The sequence below is a fragment of the Cyanistes caeruleus genome, chromosome 5, assembly GCF_971803275.1.
Source record: "Cyanistes caeruleus chromosome 5, bCyaCae1.hap1.1, whole genome shotgun sequence".
In the NCBI taxonomy this organism is placed as follows: Eukaryota; Metazoa; Chordata; class Aves; order Passeriformes; family Paridae; genus Cyanistes; species Cyanistes caeruleus.
Window position 1 is genome coordinate 15,741,249 of NC_141705.1, and position 20,894 is coordinate 15,762,142.

Here is a 20,894-nt window from a genome sequence, read left to right on the forward strand (position 1 = left end):
AGATCCTTCACCACACTGCGTGTCACAAACCTGGCAGATATTTGCCACTACGTAAAGCTGTTTACTATAAAAGAGTCATACTTTTAAAAAGTCTTTTCAGGGCATCACTAATAAACTACTATGAAAAATTGCAGCACCAAGAATGTTTGCTGCACAAACATAGACACATGAACAGAAATGCTGCCTGATTCACTTTCACTTCAGCAGACTTGAAAAGTGTGCTTTACTTAACCACGTAAATAACAAGATGCAGCCCCCACTATTTATTTCGTTATTTTTTTTTAATGACAAAAGAATTCACCCCTCCCATTCAGTATGTTCTTTGCAGTGGCTGATCTGGATTTCGAAGCCAGGGTGTATAAACCACTAACACATTTTACAAAGCAAAACCAACAGTGAATGTAGTTTACGTTACTGGGTACTTTTGACAGCTATATGATAAAGTAGTGAACTGACCAGCTCTCTTGCTAAAAGCAACAGCATTCTAAATGTAAACACAAATTTCTCTCGTTGGTTGTCCCAAACATGTGTTCTTTAAGAGTAGCCTAGGAATAAGTTTTTAAAACTCCGCTCTTCTTTTCAGTTATCATCCATTTTTCATTTTAACGAGTTTACAGAACAAAACCAAAGAAATGTTCGTCTCTCCCCCTAAACCTGCAACGTTCCAGAATTAATTTTGTGCAAAAGCCGAAGCAATACTTTGCAATATTACAGCTGCAAATGCCAGCAGGACAGATCCCGAGCAAACAACACACTAAAGCAAAGAAATTTCCCAAGACCAGCCTTATAATCAATCCTGAAGTGCTGTACTGTAATTTCATGATTTCAGCCTAAGCTGGTATCTCCTCAAAGAGTTGCTCTGCGTGGAAACATAATGAGGGATTACCCAATTAAACTACTAAATTAATTAGGGTTCATGCCTGCATATACTGTACTGTCTAATGGGACGCTTCAGCTGGAATTCGGGCTGAAACCTACCACGGTCCATGCACAGGAAAACAAGGCTGGGGGACTTACCTCCGTCCGCGACTGCAGCCTCTTGTTCATTTCATATATTCGGTACTCTGGTTGCACCATGTATGGTGTGTGTCTCCTATAAAATGGGCCAAAAGGAGAAGAATAGAAAGGGTCATGTGGTGTGCTGGACATCTTGCCTGCTTGCAGAGATTCAAGCTACACAGAGTATCATCAACATCCATACAGAGCACATGGGCTGTGTGTTCTTCACAGTACAAAGTAGCGGCGCGCACACACACACACACATCCAGGCTGCACGCACTGGCTGGGGGCTGCTGTGGGAGCCCGCTCCGGCGGAGACGGGCGGGGGGTGGGGGGAGCGGGAGCGCACAGGCTCCAGACACGGAGAGGGAGGCTGGATAGCTTCAGGCACCGCCGCTCGCTTTTAAAGCAGCAGTTTCTGGAGGGGTCATTTCCTGTCCGCGCTGCCGACTAGTTCAGAAATGCCATCCCCCCCGCTCCCCGCCTGGCAGCGGTGCGGGCTGGGGTTCGCTGTCCCCCCGCAGGCCCCCGCCGGAGCCGCGGCGGGCTCGTTAGCATATAGGTGGTTTAAAAGCTGCCTGAGCCAATCACCCCGCGGGTAATGTCAGAAATGTGATTACTACAAAATACATAAACACAGGCCACGGCCATCCCGCCGCGGGCGGCCGGCGCTTCCCCCGCGCCCGACGGCGCCCGCAGCGCCCGCTCCGCGCTGCCCGGGCCGGGGCCGCACCCGGGGCACGGCAGGGGGGGCGGCCGCCACAAAGAAATAACCCCGCACGCCGCACTTCACACAATGGAGAGCGCTCGGATGCCAGCCGCAGAAAGCCCCCGGAAAACGGGAAAGCACAAAGGGGCGGGTGGCAGAGCGGGACCCCCGGACAAGCACGGCAGTGCCCTTCGGCGGGGGTCAGCCCTACCCAAGTGGGTCATTTTAGACGCTGCTGTCCGGCGTAAAGGCGTCGGCAGCTAGATGGGAGCCTGCTCCCAGTTGTTAGGATCATTGCTGGGCATAAATCCAGTAGCGGTTAGAGAGCGTTGCCAGTGAATATCTAACATTGGGGAGGGGGTCCCGAGGGAGGAGGGGAGGGCAAGGGGAGGAGATCACCCCTTGGAGGTGAGGGATGAACTTTATCTGTTGAATCATGCTTGCAGGAAAGTGCTTGCAGCGGACACCACGTGAGCGAAAAGTCCTCAAAATATAGAATAAACAAAATAAGCTCATGTGCTCAATGGGAAAGTGCAAGGTCTAGGAGGGGAGCCTTCAAATTACCTGCACGAAAAAGTCCTCTAAGCACAGACTGTGTCCTCATACACAGCTGTAAAGTATCAGGCATTATTTACAGTACTGAATAAATGTAAAAACAACAATAAACAGCACTGAATTAATCTCTCATGTAAATTCATTCAAGCAAATGGAACCACTCTAGGAACAGATTTAGTTAACTAATATGATTAAGAGAATAACAATCAGCTGCAGCCACAACGGTTCTCAGCCGGAGTGCTCTGCGTGAACGCTGCAGGATCGCCCATTTCACAGATGGGGAAATCAAGGCACGCACCATTACTTTTTCTAAATTTTTGTAATAATCTCGAAAATTATTTGAGCATGATATGGCTTTACCTACTGTCAAAAATTTAGTTCAAATCTGACTGAATGTAGCAATATTTTAAGATATTTGAAAAATTCTAGTTTTCATTGGCATTTGGCTAATTCTGGAAAGTCTGACCTCTCTTTTCAGGAAAAAATACAAAATTTCATACTTTATGTTCCACTGACCACTGGTCACAATCATAATTTATCTTTCCCCTACCAGCAGTTGTTTAGCAAAACTATTTCTGAATGTTCTTATGGAATAACAGTTTCCATAAGAAGTGACGTATTGAGCTGTTTTTATAGACTTCCCACAGCTTCTGTCACTAAACACAGAGACAACAGATAATACATGAGGAATGTCACTTCTCTCTTCAAGAGCACCCCAGCTATGTAGCAATACTACACTGCCTCTCCATTACTGGAGGTGCTGAGTTTAATAAAGAGCATGTGCAATGTTTGGCTCGGTAGTGCTGCAGTGACAGTGACAGTGTTTTGCCAGGGTTTGCTGACCCCATGAAAAGCCTGTACCATGGCTACACACCTACAAGAAAACTTCCCTGCATCTACCTTCTACTCTAAAAGATCCCAACAGGTTTTAAAACCTAAAACCAAAATTACCAGGAAAAATAGTTACAGCACAGTATTTATAATCAAAGTACAACATACTTTTCAAAATGTCAAAAAACCCCAACCAGGAATCTAGCAAGTTATGGATTTTACCTTCTTTGCAAAGCAAATCCAAAATATAACAAATTTGTCCAAGAAAGGACAAACTGCTTTAAAATGGTGGAATTTTGCATAGCTTGTAAGCTATTTCTGTTTTAAAGACTTTTTGATTAAACTAAAATTCACTGTTTCACCAAAGTTAAACATAGCAATTATATTATTATTTTTATTTTGTCTGAGGTGGGGGAAAAGGAATGAGCAGTAGGATTTGCTTTCATGAGTAGGAACCCCAGATACTCCCTTCAACCCCCTTGTAAGAGCTTCTGTGTATGGGTCTAGCACAAAGCAAAAATATGCAGTGATATTTTAATAATTCCCATTGATTAACTGGCAAATTATCCCACACCTACAGCCCACCAGCAAGATTCAAGTCCCAGGGTAGGAGCCTGCTAATTACAGGCTCCGGCAGCTCTTCCAGTTGCCTGTTATCATCTAGACTAGTGTGATACACAGAACAGTAAAGCAGAAGGCAGAATCAAAGGAACATAAAGTTACAGGGATCCTGACAGTGTCATCTCGATTCCCACTTGGATCTGCTGCCTTTTAAGTTTTGTGTGTGCTCTGGGAGCGTGGGTTAGGGGGCATGCAGCCAGCCCCCTTGCCTGGGCTGCTCCAAACCCCCCTGCACCATTGGCATCAAGCTGCTACCCAAAGTGTAGCAAAAGGGTCCAAGGCAAATATCTGACCCAAGATTTAGGGCAGTCAATAAATTCCTTAATCTGGAAAACAAATTCAATGTGAGCAGAGGTAAAAAAGAAGTGGAGGAAAACAAGAGGAAGAGACTAGTCTTCCCAAATCTGAAAATGAGTCTATTCCTGTGCCTGTGCATATGCATGGCTACCAACACATGAGGAAACTGGGTGCAGAGTTGTCTTTACGTGGGTGTAGGCACATGCAAATCCTGCTATACCTCAAAGTGGTGAGACTTACACCAGCACCTGGAGGCCAGAAAGGAAGTACTGGAAGACATGTCCTTGGTTCCCCAGTCCCCAAATCTGCACACTGCATTGGCTTCCCCTAACCCTGGATGCTGCACATGAACATGAAACAAGGCACCAGAGCAGAGAGGGGCCAGGACACAGGCTTGTGATTCCCAGCTGGATGAAAGTGTGCCTTTAGACCCCACCAGCAGACACACGGGCACATTTTGTGTCCCTTTGGTGAGGCACTAACCACTTTAGGCCCTCTGTACCCCAAAGGAGGGCTGGGATCATCTGGCTGCTGTCTGGGTGCTGGATTGCCCTCTCCTGGGGAGAAACAGAAGGACCCACGCAAGCCAAGGACTCGCACTCTGACAGCTCTGGAGGACAATTTCCCTTCATTTCAGGGGAAAGCATGGGTCTGGTGGAGCAGAAGGGTGCATGTCCTCTTCCTCTGCATCCACCTGGGTTATACCTCTAGCACCTCTGAGTAGCCAAGTTGCACTTCGGTAGAAGGACCAAAAACCTAAAGCAGCAACTTCCAGGACAAAAGCAGGGAGGAAGAAAGGATGAACCAGAGCAGTTTGTTCATCTGTCCATGCTGGGTCATCTGGCCCAGGGGGTCCTGCAGAGCCTGCCCCAGGAGGGCTCCTGTGCTGCCACTGCCACACCATGCCAGGGACAGCAGCCCTGCAGCCCAGCCCTGCCAGAAGCACCGAGTGCGGCCGAGGCACAGCCCTCGCCTTGCCAGGCTGACAGTCGAAGCAGCTCTGAAGGCTGCACTGTTTTTAATAACCGCTTAGTAATAATAATAATGATGCAGAAAAGTGATACAGCTGAAAATAGGTGTAATTGCTGTATTTATCCCTAGTATGTGTTGACTGTTCAGTCTCTGTCAGAAATCAGGTTTACAAGGATAAATTTAAGGTGGTTCGTAGCTGTTGAAAGACAGTAGAGACTGATCATAGTTAAAGACACATAGCATATGAAAAGAGATAAAAACTACAAGTACTTGAATGTTGAGGATGCTCAAGTAAACAAGATTTGTTTTTTAAAAACTAACAACACTGCATTTTCAAACTATCCTTTGTTTATACAAAAGCCAAATAGCACTGAAGACTTCTGATGGAGTGGCCTTAGGTAAAAGAACAAAACTGTTTTCCTGTGAATGCTCAAGAGTGACTAAATGAAATATGCTTATCAAAAGCTGGGATGCACAGTGAAGAACCACCAGCAATACCCTACCATCTGTAACATATACTCAATTGCAGAGCTCAAACACAGATTTTGACAGGCTTCAGGTTACTTCCATTCATTTCTACAGCTAGAGAATAGAGTGTACCAGATGCTTGCAATTTATAGCAAAACTAGAGGCTGTAATTTGTTTGCATTAAATATTAGTACATTGAAATAAAAATATATTCCAGAAAACAGTGCCCTTTCACAGATAATTTGTGGACAGGAAACCAAATAAATCTGTTCAATCCATTGTTAAAATTATTGACTGAGCTCAGTGTACACTTCCAGACTTTTTCCATGTAGATGAATTTTTATTTTTGTTGTGATAATTTTCATTTTCTATCAATATGAATGACATAATAGTTTTTATCAGAAAGGTTTTTTAAAAAATCCATAAGTGGGACCCACCAAAACTACTATGTTTCAGAGTTTGTAGTGTGGCAAGAAGGGTTCACATCTTGTAAATGCTTCAGGCTTTTTGCAGATTCAAGCCTACCTTGCATTAATTACACATAATTATAATTCAGTACAAATGAAAATTCTAAGAATTCTCTTCCCCTATTTAATCCTAGTAAATTAGAGTTACAGCTCCAGCACTCACTAGTGATGCTAGAAGTACTTCTAAATTGATGAAAACACAGAAGGGATTTTGAATATTTTTGAGTTCTTCAGTATGTACAACATCTTTGTCCTCAGTCAAAATTGATATTTAATTTTGTCTGGAGACTTTATGAATGCTCAGCTGAAAGCAGTCTTTGAGGAGCCTGCCCATGCCTGACTGAGCAGTCTGTCTGCTTTACTCATCCAGTACCTGCGCAGTACCTGCAGGAGACAGAACAGGGGAAGTAAACATGGAACAAACTTGAAGTGGTGAAAATCTTACCTTGGCATTACACTGATTTGCCTTCTAAACCCACCAAGATATAGCAGACAAACTGACTTACCATCTCTCTCATTTAGCTGTGGTAAGCCAGTGCTGCGTGTTTTAAGTGTCCTCCCTTTGTGCCATTGCAGAGGGAGTCTGGTCTGTAGGAGCTCCCCACTGCAGTCCAGCTCTCCAGCTCACAGGAGACTCTTGCTTTAAGCCTAAGTGGCTTCATTTTGCTCCTCTCCACGCTGTCAGTGCAGCACCTGAGTGGACAGTGGACTTGGGCAGCCCCCACCTACCCTGCATCACACCTGGGAACTGTAACTACAAAGTGCTTTGTGGCCATGTGAGAGGGAGTACTGTTAGGGGGAAATAGGTGTTGGGAGGAGAGGATGAGGTCTCAAGTGTGATATAGTCAGCCCTTCACCTCCAGAGGAGCTTTTCTGGGCTGCAGCAGCTTCAGGAGACCAAGGAGTATCTGTCTTTTGACAGCATCTTCCAGACTAGTAAAACAGCAAAGAAATTTAATATACTTTGGTTTTGTTGAATCTCTGAGGGCACCATGAAGGCTGTTTTCGAGAATCCAGCAGCTTCAAGAACACTTATATCTTGCTTCGCTCCATCTCCCCATTTTCCTTCATATTACACATACATGCCCATAGCCCCTTTTGGAGCAGAATCCCTTTTCCATGAATCTTACCTGCATTGGTAGCTTCCCAGCCTACATATTTGGTTTCCCTTCCCCCACCACCTGCATGGGGCTACGTGCTGCTGAAGTTTTGGGTGGATTATCACTGGAGGCTGATGCTGGGAAGGACTGTTTGAAGCAACTGAGATTCTCTACTCAAAGTGCTCAGCAAGTTTTGCTGGGTGTGTTTCCCCTGAAGAAAGTATGAAGAAGTGAGGATGAGGATGGAATCTAGAGCAGTCAAACAAGGGAAAGAAAATAAAATTCCTGTAATTTGCCTTTTGCAGCCATCTCCCAGTGGCTGAGGAAGAAAACAGCCTTCAGCAGCGGAGAAGACAGTGCTGCAGTTTATAGCATTGGCAGACAGCCAAAAAAAAAATCTCCAAAGAAGTGGTGGGGGAGGCTACAGGAGCAGACTATGGTCTGGCAGACTGACCCTCCAGCAAAAAATCAGACAGGTCAGGAGAGAGGAAAGGGCCTGAAGCATTGAGCCCCTTTCTGATATACTGGTTTCCCTTACAGACAAACTAAATATGAATTAAATGCAGGTGGCACAGTCACTTAGCTTTAATGTATTATGCAATGTTTTATTTCAAATTTCTTTGGTTTCAGTCCAAAGCAAGAATCATTATAACCACCCCTCAATATAGTAAGAAATAAACAGCACTGGGCTTCAATACACTCTTTAAGCAACCCTTCCTCCTGAACCTGGGTCTTAGAACAGATATGTGAATATAAAAAAGAGATTATCCTTTTGGCTAGTGATTCACCTGAGATGTTCATTTTGTCTGGCTTTTTGTGCCTGGAAAAGCTTAATATTCCCTCTACATAACCAACTCTACCTTACCTGTTACACACCTCACCCACTGCTCAACTTTCAGCATATTTCAATTAGTTGAAAGATTACTTTTTAAAGGACTCAACTGGGAGCACTCAGCTTTGGAGGCATTTCAGTTGAGTGCTAATTAGCAACTAGCTGACTGTCAACTTCTCTTCGAAGAGAGGGTAGGGTTGGTGATTCCCTTCTGAATTACCTGGCAATCAAATACATGTTGAAATTTATTCATTAACTTATAATAATGATCCCTAGTTTCTTTGGCAATTTTCATCTTCAAAGAACTTTATAAACATTCATAGAGACACTGTGGTGATTAGCACTATGACAAAACTGTGCAACCTCCTGTATATAGGTCTCTCTCCCTATTTTACAGGTGTGGAAGGTAAGGGAGGAATGACTGAGGAAGTCAATGGCAGAAATAGAGTTGTAACTCAGGAAACTATGACTTAAGGATTTGCATTTGGATCTTGCACAGCAGAGATATACATACTAAGCAGAACAAGTCAGGGATGGACAGGAGATCTGGTGTGGAAGGGAGAAATTCTGTGCCTGGTGCCAAGGTGGGATTAATTTAAGAGCAATCTGGAACTTGTAACTATGTCTTTACCATGTGACTGAAACAAGGTCCCACCAAATCCTGGACTGCATTCACCACACTGTTTTGAACCAGCTGCTATGCCTTACTACAAAATATGCAGTGCCACTCTGTTTTATTTTTTCGCTTATTTTAACACAAAATCCCAACCAATTACATAAAGAAATAGATATTGAACAAATATTATTTACTACACAGATTTTTTTGAGTCTTTTATTTCATGGTTTTAATTCATACTCCATTTTTTGTAAAAATTTGATCATAAGCATTTTGATCTTAATTTGATCTTAGACCTTTGTGCTTGCAAAACACAAGCAAAAATTTGCCAGGAAATGAAAGCATGCAGGACATGAGCCATTGAGATTCTGGATATCACTGTTTCAGGTACTCTTTCCACTCTTTAGACTGTACACTCAATACATGAAAAAAGCAGTCAGTTGCCTATATGCATATTTTGTAGACACAACATTTTTTTTTTTTAATTTGGCCTTTAGAATTTAAGTACATGTTATCATTTTAAGTTTTATAATTTGAAATGTTACCATGCTCTGCAGTGCTTGAATTTTGCCAAGGCCTTGTACAGTTGCATAAATGTGAGTGAAATAACCAGGAGTTTTGCTTGGAAAATCTGATTATGCTGCAAGAGCAAAATGTTCCAGCTCACGAGGACGAAAGACTGGCTGTGCCTCTCCTTTAAGTGAATAATGACTTTGCACAGGAAAATAGAGTTTAAAGAAAATATATACGGAATACATCTTTATCTCCTCTATCTCCTAGATTCAGTTCTTCCAACATCTCATACCTTCCAGGTATGCTACTCAGTGACCTATATCCAAGCAATGACCAAAAATGAACATGTATTTAATTCAGTATTCAAAACACACCAGATGCATTTTAAACAAGTCTGGCATGCACATATTGCAGAGAGCATGGAAAGATGCTGACATCTCTGAAGAAGCAGCAGATCTGAGCTCTCTCTGACTTGAAACTTGCCCCATCTGATCTCATGTCTCCTCATGGAGACAGGACACCACCAGCAGCTGCTCAATGGCAGCGGCTGCATCTCCCAGCTTCACCTCTCATTGTTAGCTTTGGTTTCTGATTCTAAGAGTGCAATCTGCTCTCTGCTGTCTGCTGTCTTCCCAGCATCATCCCATTGCATGTATTCTGCAGCCATGCCATGGTGCATTTTATAGGGGTGTACTAAAACCACACAGTTTTAACAAAAACACAATGTTTTGGGCATGAAGTACAACAGCGTGTGGAATTGTAGTACGTTTTCCTATATCTCTTTGCTTGTGGAGTTTGAAGTTTGAAAGTTATTGATCATAAAGCTTTGTTTCTAATTAGACAAACAGAAAAAAAAACCTTCAGAGCACTTTAATTTTGCTTGACACCCAGGGAACTGGCACAGCACTCTGTAGCATGCCTTCTTCAGTGCAAGTATCCTAGTAAATATTGCCTTGATTTCAACATCTGGTTCACATTAAATAAAACTACAGATGTGAATCCAATAAAGATAGAAATTTTGGAGAGAAGATAAAAGGCTTAAAATTAACCAGCAAGACATTTGTGTTAATTTGCAAAAGCCAAAAAAGCAAGTTCAATTATCACAGGACCTGCATGTCTTAGCTAGAAAGGGTAGGATAAACAAGGCCCATTATTTTAAAAACAACTCATCCTTAACATGATATGAAATTCTGAATTCAGGCATTAAGAATCAAAGTCCCAATATTCTATTTTTTTGCATTTTTAAAGTGGTTGTCTTAAGATTTGAGGAGAAGAATGAATGAAAGTATGTGAGAAGGGACATTTAGTCAGCTACAGAATTATGAACGTAACGAGGACAATTACAGGGCTGTTTTACATTAACAGCATGAGCACTGAAAATTTTCTAAGTCTTCATACAACCTTTGTATTTCATGCATATACATACATTATAATCACACCTTAGCTAGTAATATGCATTGCATAGAGATCAAAACAAAGGAGGTGCTCACACACCTGGAGTTAGTCTGCACTGAAATATGCCATTGAAAAAACCCAAACATTTAAACCATTTCACATTTTGATGAACAAAATTTCAATTTTCTGAACTTTGCATTATAGGACAGACCAAAGTGTTTGCCAGGCATAGCTAAGCTGATTTAGGGGTTTTTAGTGAAGTAATAAAAAGAGCAGTGGGACAGGGGTGTCAGGATGAGTATGTGACCAGTGTGTGTAGTCAAGTTCATGGATATATCCATGAGTTGTGTCCTTGCTGCTACTATTCCCTTTGAAAGGTAGAGGGCAGGTAGAGTGTATATGATCTTCAGTCACACTTCCATTTGGTGGCTCAGGATTCTCTATATAGTCTCAGGGAGCACCTCTGATGGAAAATAAGTCAAAAGCAATAATACTTGTTTCAATTGTTAAATACTTAAGCTTCATTTTTATTAACTTGTACAGAGCAAATATTTTAAAACAAAGTTCCATTGTTGAAAACTTGTCCAGACTAATTTCTGTTTACTGATATTACTTTATTCAGTCTTCCCAGGTCTTAGTTGTAAATATATGTGCTATGGCATAATTTGAAGCCTTTGACACTGGAAATTCTAAATTCAAATTAATGTCCTTGATTCAAAACAATCAAATTGAGTCACTGGGAAAATCTTTAGGGTAAAAGCAGGTTTTTACAAAGACAGAGATTACACTTGTCATAGTTTCAGTGAGGCAATGGGGTTATAATATAAAAAGAAGGGACCCCTCTGCCTAATCTTCCAAAATTTTTATTTACATGCATTTCAGATTGTCATGCATCTCTCACGACCATTCTTCAAAGAGACTGCTCATTATGATAAAGAGTTAAGAGATGAGACTGAGATGGGGGAATGGAGTAGTGATCTGAGTGACTGTACTAGCAGCCTTGCATTTTTACAGGGTACAATGGTGCTAAATAAAGTTTAACCACCTAAAATTTAAGTTAATGGTGTTTCTTATAAGAAACCGGGAGCATATATCATGCATACAGCTTGACATAATTTATTGCTAATTTCAGAATGGCATTTCTGTAGGCATATTGTGTGCAAATCCTATTCCCCCATTCCTGCACACACCATAAGAGAATGGGATCAGTAGAATCTGGTGGTATGTATCAAAGCAGACACACTCTCCAGTGTGTTTGTGACACTGATTGCCCAGCTGTTCAAACTGATGTGTCTAAAGTCACACATGTCAGTTCATGAAGCCAGGCCTTCTTCTGCTGGCAGTGAGGTAGAAGGGCAGGCAGCACATCCCCTTGTTCTCCCAACACACAATTAGAGCATCACTGCAAAGCTCATCCATGGGATCCCATCCTGCAATGTAGACATAATCCTCATCACCCACTGGTTAATACACATTCAATGATGGACCATAGTGAGGGACAGGCTGTTTCACAAAGGCTGGAAAGTATAGTTCAGTTCAGCCAAAGGCATAGACAAAAGATTATTTTGCTGAATTGTAATGAAGCTTCTTCATCATCATCGTCATCATCCTGTGCTGGGTAGAGCATCATCATTCTCCCCATACAAACTCAACTTTTTCATCTATTCTGTTTAATTCCCAATTTTCATTTCCCTCTAATAGCCCATTCCTTACAACTTATCCTGAGCCAGAATACTTCTATTTCCCTTTCAATTTCAGATACTTCTGAAACACCTACTAACTCTTCCCCTGCCACTGTTTTTAGACCTCTCCTCCTACCCAACATCTACTCTGTTTCAACACTATTCCTCCATCCCTCATCAACATTTACTCATCTTTCTTCATCCCCTTGACAGGTCTCAGCACTTCTGGCAAAATGCTGGGGGAAGCTGCAGCACACAAACCTTGTTTGGTCACAGCAGCCCAATGATGTATTGTGCGTCATCAGTCCCACAGAAACCCTGAAGGACATAAATATGGTAATGGCAGCCAGCCCAGAAGCAGCTATCAGATCTGCTGGTATTCTGCCAGGGTTTTGTGGGAGATCAGGAAAGGTAAGGGGGAGTACATGAGAAATCAGAGAGATAAGAAACTTGGAATTATATGGAAATCAGTGGAAAGGGGAAAAAGAGTTGGTCTTTATGGTTTTGTTTAGGTTTCTGAAAAGGCAGTGATTTAAGGTGGAATACTTTTATTTTATAGGGAAGCAAAGTGCTGCAGGTTAAAGTTTGATACCAGGTTCACTGTTAATGTGAAGATATACTAAAAGTTTACTCTAATGCTACTGTGATCAATCATCTGAATTTAGGTCACAGTTCCTTGAAAAATGTATTAAATACTTGGATATAGCCAGAGGAAAGAGAGGAGGCAATGGTGTACACAACAGGGTGTATGTGGCTTGTGGTCATCCCCATTTAACCCAGAGTTATGTTCTTTCAGGTGTTCAACCAACTCCAGCTCTACTGTCAAGCCAAGTAGGTTACAGTCTTCTGTTTCTCATGAATACAAAAGCTTAGTAGTGTAGTGAGGGATGTGTCCCATCTTTTATATTGTTCCTTCATGAGAATTGATCCTAATTTTAGAACCCTTTAATAATTCACAAATAACAATGACTTCATCTTAAATCAATGATTGAAAATTTCACATTCGAAAGGTTTATTTAAAATATTGCCCAAACTAACATAGAGACACACATGCAGACAGCTCAGATGAATTGCTACAACAAACACCTGAAGTTTTGAACTGTGATTTAAAATCTTGCCATTTCATGTTTCCTATTCTTGGTGAAAACTGGACAAAGAAATACTGAAATAAAATGGGAACACTTACGTCAAGTAATTAAAACCACATGAGATTGCATAGTTAAGAAAAATACATGGCATAAGAAAGTTCTCTGTTGACTGCTGAAGCATCAGTTACTTCTGATCCCAGGTACATGTCCCAGCTGTCCTAAGCCCAGTTTAAAATTCAGGTTTCTAAAGGAAGTTTCTTATGGCCAGTCTGCCTCATCTGCTTCATCTGCATGAGATGGGATGCCAGGCAAAGCAGGAGAGGACAGGCCCCAGTGTGGTTTCAGTTTGCTCTGGTCCAGGATAACTGCTGCACAGAACAGGATGCGTTCTGCTGGTCAGCTTAGACACACTGTATTTACAACTGTCATTTATACATGTATTCATTAATTTTACACCATCAGTCACTCATTTTCACAATTCTCTATCTTTTATTTTCCCATTTATTTTTTTTTTATTTTCTGCAGCAAATGATGTGTGTCTTTTACAGACAGCAGTTGGTATTTTAACTACTCATAATTCAGTTTTGAGGGTTATGAACCTTAATTTATATATGATTTAATAAATCACACCTTTTGGAGCTATGTTCAAATTCAGACATTCAACCCCATGTTATTGAAAGTTATTTTCCATTACACTGTGCAGTATATTCCAGGTAAGTGTGCTATGTATTGCCTGATTGACTTTAGCAAGTCTTTATAAGAGCATGTTTAAAAATGAGGTTCAGGAATACCTTAGACTATGTCTATCTTTCTACATTACTTGGTTAGTTTTTGATTTTTAGGGGTTTTTTTGGGTTTGTTTGTTTGGTTGGTTGGTTTGGTTTGTTTTAGTTTACTTGTTTGTTTTGGGCTTTTTGTTTTGTTTTAGGTTTTTTGGGAGGTTTTTGTTGTAGGCTTTTTGTTTGTTTGTTTTATTTTGTTGGGGATTTTTGTTGTTTTGGTTTTTTTTTTCATTTTAAATTTGACCAGCAGAAACCTGGTGTCCTCATCTCAGCCAGCCATCATTATCCCTCGGACATTGAATTCTGCTGCTTCTTCTGTGTTCTAGATTTGACTCTGCAACTTTTCCTGAGGGAAGGATAGAGAAATGTCCTCTTAAATATTGAGCTATAACCTAGTGTTTATGGCACACTCCTAGGAGCTGTGAACCCCCTAAGATGGAAAAAAAGTTAGGTTTCCCACTCTGTAACCCAGAGCAATTGAATAAGCAACGGGTGGAGGCAGCACCACTCCATATTTATGTGGAGACAGTGGGACAGTGAAACACGTACCAAGAGAGTGTTGAATGTAATAATCAAAACCAACAGTGGCATACAATAGACCACCCCAAACACAGCTGTAACAGTTTTCAGCTCTGCCATGGAAACAATGAATAGAAACAACAAGCAGAATAGTTTTGAAAATAACATTTGTATGTTTCAAAGTAGAATCTTAAACTCTGAACCAACTGGGATAGTAGTCAGAATCTTTTTGCAGATATAATTTTTGGTGCATGAGGTCAGCTGTTCTAACAGCACTGGAGAGGCGTAGACCCTAACAAAGTGATAGGTTAGTGTGCTGTGTAGGAGGCAGTTATGTCACAGAAGCTGCTTTAACTAGATGTTTCCTGGTGGTTAAAGAATTGCATTAAGTGCTAATTGCTGTCAATACTTTATCAGAACAACCATTATTTTATATCATACAGACATTATAAGATAAAAAAATATATATTTAAATAGTTTTGAAGTCTTTTCCATTTTCATTCTGCTCAAGAAATTATTATTTACCTGGTAGCAAAAAACTTAATTCCAAATCTGTGAAATTATGACCAGAGTAATTTAGTAGAATTTCCCTAGCAGGCCTTTGGTGTATCAGTCTTTAGTGTGCCAACATATAGGTTTGGCAGGTGTGCACTAAGGAAAGGCCCTGTTATTCTGCACCCTGGAGTTATCATAGTTGAGATTTCCAGAGAACCTCTGCAAGACTGATCATGATCCCATGGGGTGACTTATGGGGCCACCTCCTTTCTACTGATGCCGAGTGTCAGTACTCAGAATTTTCTTATCATAGAGGAAAGTTCTTCAGTCCGTGTGGGAACTTTGCCAGCCCTGTCATATAATATTCACTACATTTCACTACACAAAGCTGCCTGAATAAGAAATTATCTATTTTCTCATGACCTCTTCTAGAAATATCACCAGTATAATAAACCTCCGAAATAGAGGCACCTGTTTCTATACTGACAAATTCCTCTGCTACATAATAGGGCTCAAGTGCTTCTAGTGCATATGAGCTCCAAAACAGAGCAAGATTAAGGCTAAAATTTGTAAATTCCTCAAGTTTGGAGTGCATCTGTGATTAGTTGCTCAGCATTAAATACATAGACTTTGATTTTTGTGGGCTGTTGGTCATCTGCTGCTCCTTCAGATTTCATCTGCAGTGAGAACTGCCAGTGCTTCAGATATCCGTACCCTGATTTTCAGAAGCAGAGCCAAGAAATTATATTAAAGCTTAATAAAGTTTTCCCCTTGTCTGGGTTGGAGGAAATATTTGGCAGAAAGACTATAACTATGGGAAATGACTGGGTGGTGAAATCCTTTGCCTAAAAGTGTAAAAGCCTGAGGTGCAAGTTTCTTCTCTGAACCAAATGGTTTAAACCCAGATGTTCTCAGTACTGGTTGCATAGGGTAGTACCATACCTTTCTCTTAAACCAAAACACAAAAACCCCACAAAATTACCTGCTGAAATGAGACTTTCCATCCAAAGCAAGGGTGAATCTAATCCTATTTTAAAAAGTTTTGGTATGGCAGCACTTTCCTTTGACCCCTTTTTTCTCTCCTACTCTACCCAAAATGTTTGACAAAAATGATCAAAATCTAAACTAATTCTTACCGTAAGCTTTACAGATAAAAAAGTACTTTGAGAAGGCGGTTAGAAGGCAGCAAGGGAAACAAGTTCATTTAAATTTTGGTGAGCCATATAACCACTAAAGACTATCTGCCATCTTCCTGCTGTCCTTTTGCTCTGCAAGAGCAGACCACTGCATACCTATTGACTTTGGTAAGTCATAAGGCTGGGGGAAGGGTTCTTAATGCCAGCTTCATTTGTTAAAAATCAACATCCCTTCTTCAAAAATCTTCCAGCCTCAGCCCCAAATGAGGTAGAGACTCAAGGGAAAACTAGGCTGCAGAGGAGGATCTTGAATTCCAGCCTTAGTGGAGGTACTGTATAAACAGGCAGAGTTTAACAACTCAAGGGTGTTCAAGCTGTTTTCCACATTTGAAGACATTTAATGGTGTTCCAATAGGAAAAAAAGTAAAATGCTGGTATGTGGTGTGACTTGTATGGCCTGTGTGTGGCACTATGACATTTAGGGACAACAGTGCCGAAGAAAAGAAAAAATATATGGTAAATTAGCCTTATTTCTCTAGTAATAGGAATCTATAGCAACATGGACACAAAGCAGCACAACATTTATTCAGAAATTCAAGATTTAATAAAAATGTAAGTGCTTTTCTTCCCCTTTAAGTAGAGGGGAAAAAAATAAAAAAGAAAGGGCAGACTTCCTCCTAAACTTCTGTGCTCTCTCACCACCACCATCTCAGTCTCCAGTGTGCACACATAGATCATGTCTGCCTCAGAACATAAATACACAGCAGTGCAACATAAGAATTTCAATTAACAGATGAATCCAAGGAGTGAAACCAGCTAACAAATGTATCTTGTTAGACTTCTGTCAGAGAACAAGATTTTTATCAGAAATGCTGTTTTTCAGAGGACACCAGGATAATTTCCTCCTAATAAATTTCCATCTTATTGAGAGCAGCTAAAGTTCTGCCAGGCAGAGGGAATCTCCCAAGGGTATGTCTTATGCAGCTCTCCTACCACTGGATTAGATGTATGGACACGTTTTAAAATACAGTGAGCCCAGAATACCTCTGAAAGTGTGTTTAGGTATTAAAAACACACAACAGTGGTAGAAGTTTGCCTCATTTTAAAAAAGATTCACTACTTTGTTTATTGCAGTCTTTTCCCCTGAATTCAGAGGAAATGAGTGTGCATAATTCCACATTCCCTGGAAGGCAAAAGGCAAACATTGGTCTAAATAGTTTGTGGTGGTGTTTTGTAATTTTCATGAATCAAAGCTTGTTTTTTTTACTGCATCTTCTATAATTTTTTATAAATCTCTTTCCTTTCCCTTTAAAAATATTTAGAGAAAAAAAGAACCGTGTGTCATAGGGTATTAGCTGATTAGTTCATTCAAACAGTGCTAATTATAGGTTTAATTGCTTAAATGTGAAAGTCATTTATTTAAATTAGCTGCATCAAACATACAGTATGCTCAAAACCTGAAACATTTTGGTACTGGGAACCAGGGTTATATTCTGTAAACAGAACATGCAAAATATAAGATGAGAAACAATGTGCCTCTATGTACTGATCGGGAAACTCATTTAAGCCCCAAACTCCCTCCTCCCCTGCCTCTGGGGTCGGAAAACAGCCTCATTTGAACAATGACTAATGGAATGCACTGAAATGTGTGAGGGTTGAAAGGAGAAATACTATTCAAGCCAACAAACTCATTTCATTTGTGATTTAGAGGGGCACTGCACCTTTCCCCTGAACTCCTCCTGAGAAAGAATGAATAGGCATCTCAAGGTTATGTAAAAATGGATATTTCGGGTGGGAAACTGTATTGGTTTTTAAAATAATAAATGAAGAAATAAATAAAGGTTTGTTATGTCATAAAAATACCACAGGGAAAAGATGTTTACAACACAACAAAAAGGTAGTCAGAGCTATAGTGGCTATAGCAATGACAGAAAGAGTATGCTTGTGAATTAAAAAATATGCTGTATTAAATACGCAGCATGAACGCTATGATCAGAGTGCAAGAGAGGGGTTCAGCTTTTTAATGGGAGAAAAAATAAAGGAAGAAAAATATGATAATTTTAAAGAACAGAAAGCATTAGATAATTAACAAATCGAAGGATGCCTAGCTGCCAATCCCTCCATCTTCATGCGTTGACAAAGGAATGCATATAGACATACACATCTATTTTTTAGGAATTTTTCTCTTTTTAAAAGGAACAAAGAGATTCAGAAGAGCTAGGTTCCCCAGACATATCAGTTTTCATGTTCTGTATCTCTGTTTGGTCTGTAATCAAGTTGTATCTGAATGTTATTGCATTTTTCTAAACCTTCAAGTTGATATTAAGCCCCACAACATTATGGAAGTACAAACAGCAGCAGCGGCAAAGGCTGGGGGATGCAGAAATCTCCCCTTAATTTAATAAGGGTTTTTAAACCGAACGCTATGCACCATTGACTATGCAGGAAAGCTATTTTTTGCTGCAAAATTTCCCAGCTCATGAATATCCGTGTATGCTTCTCTGTGCACAGCCTCTCTCTGTGCCCCCTTTTCCTGCTGAGAGGGTCATATGGCCACAGGAGAGCCTGACCCCCTGTTTACATTTCACTGTGCAGATTACACAGTGAAGAATAATACTACAGCTGGTTACTGCTTACAATTATTTAATTTTTAAAAAAAAAACATCCAACCACCAGTTTAAAAGCTGAATTTATATAAATCCATCTGTCTCTGTGTCTTTTTCCCCACATGCGACTTGCTATTTATTTTTTACTTGTAAATTTGCTGTACTCATTCATTACAAGCTTCCTTTTGGGTGGGGAGAACGTCTGTACTTTTGCTCCATGCAATGCAGAGCCTTAGGTTGAAAAAATTAGGAAGTTAAAAACGTTTGGAAAACATTATTGTCATATTTTATATAAGCAAAGTAAGGCAGAAAGAAGGTATAATCCTAACATCATGCAGCAGTCAGTGACAGAGAAAGCAATATGCTCTCATGCATGAGGCTGAGCCAACAGTTTCATCTCTAATTTTTAGAGACCCCTACCCTCCTGGCACACAGTGGTAGCCCCACAGAGAAGCAGGCTTGAGGATGGCTAAGGAAAAATGCAGTTAAGTATAATAACCCAAGAAAAAAAAAAAAAAAAAAAAAAAAGCACCAAAAAGACAGTATTTCAAATTTAGAAAGGAAGTCCTGGGTAGATTTTGCTGAGATTAAATCTAAATTGAGTGGATTTCCAGTGTGATCAGGGAACAGCATGTTAAGGGAGAGAGTTGGAGACATATCCTCGGGGGATTTATGTGGTTATACCTCCAGATGATCCCAGGGCAGTTGGAAAATGAGATACAAAGGGCTCTATTCTGCCCTCATTTGCACAGCACTTAACTCTGATTTTCATGCCGTTTAAACAAGAATGCCATGTAAAGTGTCTTGATCATTGAAAATGGTGCCAAATACATATTCTTCCCTCAAGATTACTGCATGCAATTCAGATCATGGGACATTTACATTAGTCGGGCTGGCCTTTAGGAAAGAGGTACAGACATTAAAATAGAAAGAGGTTGTGAGGAAGCTAATCTGAATTGGCCTGTTTCTCAATCACTTAGCTAATATAACCATGTAAATTACAGTTTCTTTAGCAGTTTTACATTTGTATTTGCCAGAGCAAACTGGTGTGTACGTACTAGACATACTTCATATAAATTTCAAGGACACAAAAGAAATGCTCAGAATGCCTTTGCTTAAAACTACCATCTACTTTTCTAACATATGTAGATCTATAGTAAGGGGCAGGAAAAGGAAGTGTCACATCTTCCATACATTATATGATATCATGGTAATATGTCTCCTCATATTTAGGTGTTTTAAAAGCTTAGGATTTCCCAGTTACAGAGAGTTATGTTGCCCTCTGGATAAAAGATGGAGAAATACATGGCAATGCTGACTTTTTGAAGGAAAATTATTTAAAATATAATAAATACGTGGTATGTTAGTCCCTGCTTAGCTCTGCTGTCACATGCCATGAACAGGCCTGTTTTGTCTTATTCCCACTGTTATAATCCTCAGCCACTTAAATGAGCATGGGACAGCCAGCTCAAAGGTGTTACATTATCTTATACTCACATTTCAGTCATTGACCAAGCTCCTTATTAAACACCATATGTAAATCAAGGTGTGACACCAGCAGGTATGGTCTTATTCTGGACAGGGCTGTACTTTAAAATAGTCTATTATATTCTGTAAAGGCACATGCTACAGGCATTCTTGAAAATCCTAGGCAACTATAAATGCAAAAGGTAAGGTAGTCACAAGTCTCTTTTCCACCTTTTATTGACAATTCCTCAGACCCAGCTGGTATTTAATTTAAGGTGCCAGATAAAGGAGCCCAGCAAAAGAGTCCAGCAATTCCCTTGTCCAGCTTAATGCAATTGCATTACTATCTTTGGGTACTCTAAACTGACCTGAGGGATGGGCATTATTCTGAAGTTGGCTCAGGTTCAACTGGAAACAGCAAAACCCCTCATTTACAAAGTATGAAGAAACAAAGTGGGTTTCAAGGCTCAAACTCATGCTCAGAACATGAGGAGGAGCTTTTAATTATTCAAGAATCTCTTCAATACGTAGTACTTTAGTGTGTTTCAGTTTATGACTAGGTTTTTACGTAGTTCATTGCATATTTGGCCACCAGAATCATGTTCTGTTTGGGAAATAGAAAAAGATAATGCAACAGAACTCAGAACTATGTGTTACAGCATCAGAGAAGTATTTTTGTGCCCCTCTGTTTTCAATCTCTATGAGTAATGCAGCAAATAGATTGTATGATGCATTATAAATTAC

At 40.4% G+C, this 20,894-nt stretch overlaps 1 protein-coding gene across 19 annotated transcripts in view; it reads right to left on the reverse strand.

Moving 5' to 3' along the window:
• Positions 1 to 20,894, reverse strand: part of LDB2 (LIM domain binding 2) — a 389,815-nt gene that overhangs the window by 212,090 nt on the left and 156,831 nt on the right. For 10 of the 19 annotated variants that reach the window (XM_086890195.1, XM_086890206.1, XM_086890193.1 and 7 more), the window contains exon 1: positions 1,018 to 1,297. In XM_086890195.1, coding sequence (XP_086746321.1) covers positions 1,018 to 1,149 — 132 coding nt within the window. In that variant the 5' untranslated portion in view covers positions 1,150 to 1,297. Of the gene's footprint in view, positions 1 to 1,017; positions 1,706 to 1,919; positions 2,026 to 20,894 lie in introns of those variants that run through there. The other 9 variants (XM_086890202.1, XM_086890200.1, XM_086890198.1 and 6 more) reach the window with 5 other exon arrangements.